The sequence below is a fragment of the Hyalella azteca genome, unplaced genomic scaffold (genome assembly GCF_000764305.2).
Source record: "Hyalella azteca isolate HAZT.00-mixed unplaced genomic scaffold, Hazt_2.0.2 contig17407, whole genome shotgun sequence".
NCBI classification, from domain to species: Eukaryota; Metazoa; Arthropoda; class Malacostraca; order Amphipoda; family Hyalellidae; genus Hyalella; species Hyalella azteca.
Genome location: NW_025947191.1, coordinates 164623 through 165815, shown reverse-complemented (window position 1 = coordinate 165815; position 1193 = coordinate 164623). Strand labels below are relative to the sequence as shown.

The following is a 1193-nucleotide window of genomic DNA, read 5'->3' as shown; positions in this document are numbered from 1 at the left end:
AAATAGCGGCTCGGTAGTCTTCCTACAAAGAAATAAAGCCTATATCATACTTAATACTAACCACCTAGTAACTTGATAGTAAACACAAACACTCAAATTATATTTACCTTGGAACAGGAATAATTTTCCCATAGATATGAGTTGGTCAAGTTATTTCCACAAATTTTTACATTTTTTTTCGTTTTTGATTGAACGAGAACTTTCAAACAAATAGGTTGTGAGGTATTCACACAATCGAAAGGGTGTCAAAGTAAAGAAATAATCAAGGAAGCTTTTATTTTAATTTATCAAACAAAATCTTGACTTTGAGTTCGAATGATTCGTCTTCATAATAATGGCGAAAATATTCAGTCAATGAGCACCGAATCCAAAAGTGCAATCTTCAGTATATGGGAACGTGAAGGTGAAGATGGCTGGTTGGTCACTCGATGAAAGAAAGTGGTGACGAATGCGTGACGTACAAAAAAATTAAGGCCAGCCAGTCTCGGGATCGGATTAAGGTATACTGTAAAGAAATGAATTCGAATTATAAATCTTGCGAAAATTACGAGGTAGCAAATTATAGCCAAAATGAATCATAAAAAANCCTTAACATTTACAACTTTCCAGCGGTATTGACCTCTGTACATAGGACATTGCGTGCCAACATTCCTGTCTCTTATACACATCTGGGGGAGGAGCCGGTGAGAGCCAGGAGGGGGAGGGTTGCTCAGTGCCCGGGGTGCAACAGGGTGCTGTCGGTCGCCAATATGGCGAGGCACCAGAGGGCGTGCCTGGTGTGGGACCCTGGGGGGGGGCAAGTCCCTGACGGGGATCGACGGCCCGAAGACAAGACAAGACAAGATATGGTGAATGATGGTGACGATATGGTGAATGATGGTGACGATATGGTGAATGATGATGATGGTGAGGATATGGTACATGATGGTGACGATATGGTGAATGATGATGATGGTGACGATATGGTAAATGATGGTGACGATATGGTGAATTATGGTGACGATATGGTGAATGATGGTGACAATATGGTGAATGATGATGATGGTGACGTTATGGTGAATGATGGTGATGATATGGTGAATGATGGTGACGATATGGTGAATGATGATGATGGTGAGGATATGGTACATGATGGTGACGATATGGTGAATGATGATGATGGTGACGATATGGTAAATGATTATGATGAATGA

The 1193-nt window shown here is 40.9% G+C and overlaps 1 protein-coding gene across 1 annotated transcript; it reads left to right on the top strand.

Annotated features, from left to right (window-relative positions):
- Nucleotides 1-845: 845 nt before the first annotated feature.
- LOC108677511 (prostatic spermine-binding protein-like) lies at nt 846-1193 on the top strand. Its single transcript, XM_018165736.1, has one exon. The coding sequence runs from the start codon at nt 846-848 to the stop codon at nt 1191-1193; it is 348 nt and encodes a 115-aa protein (XP_018021225.1).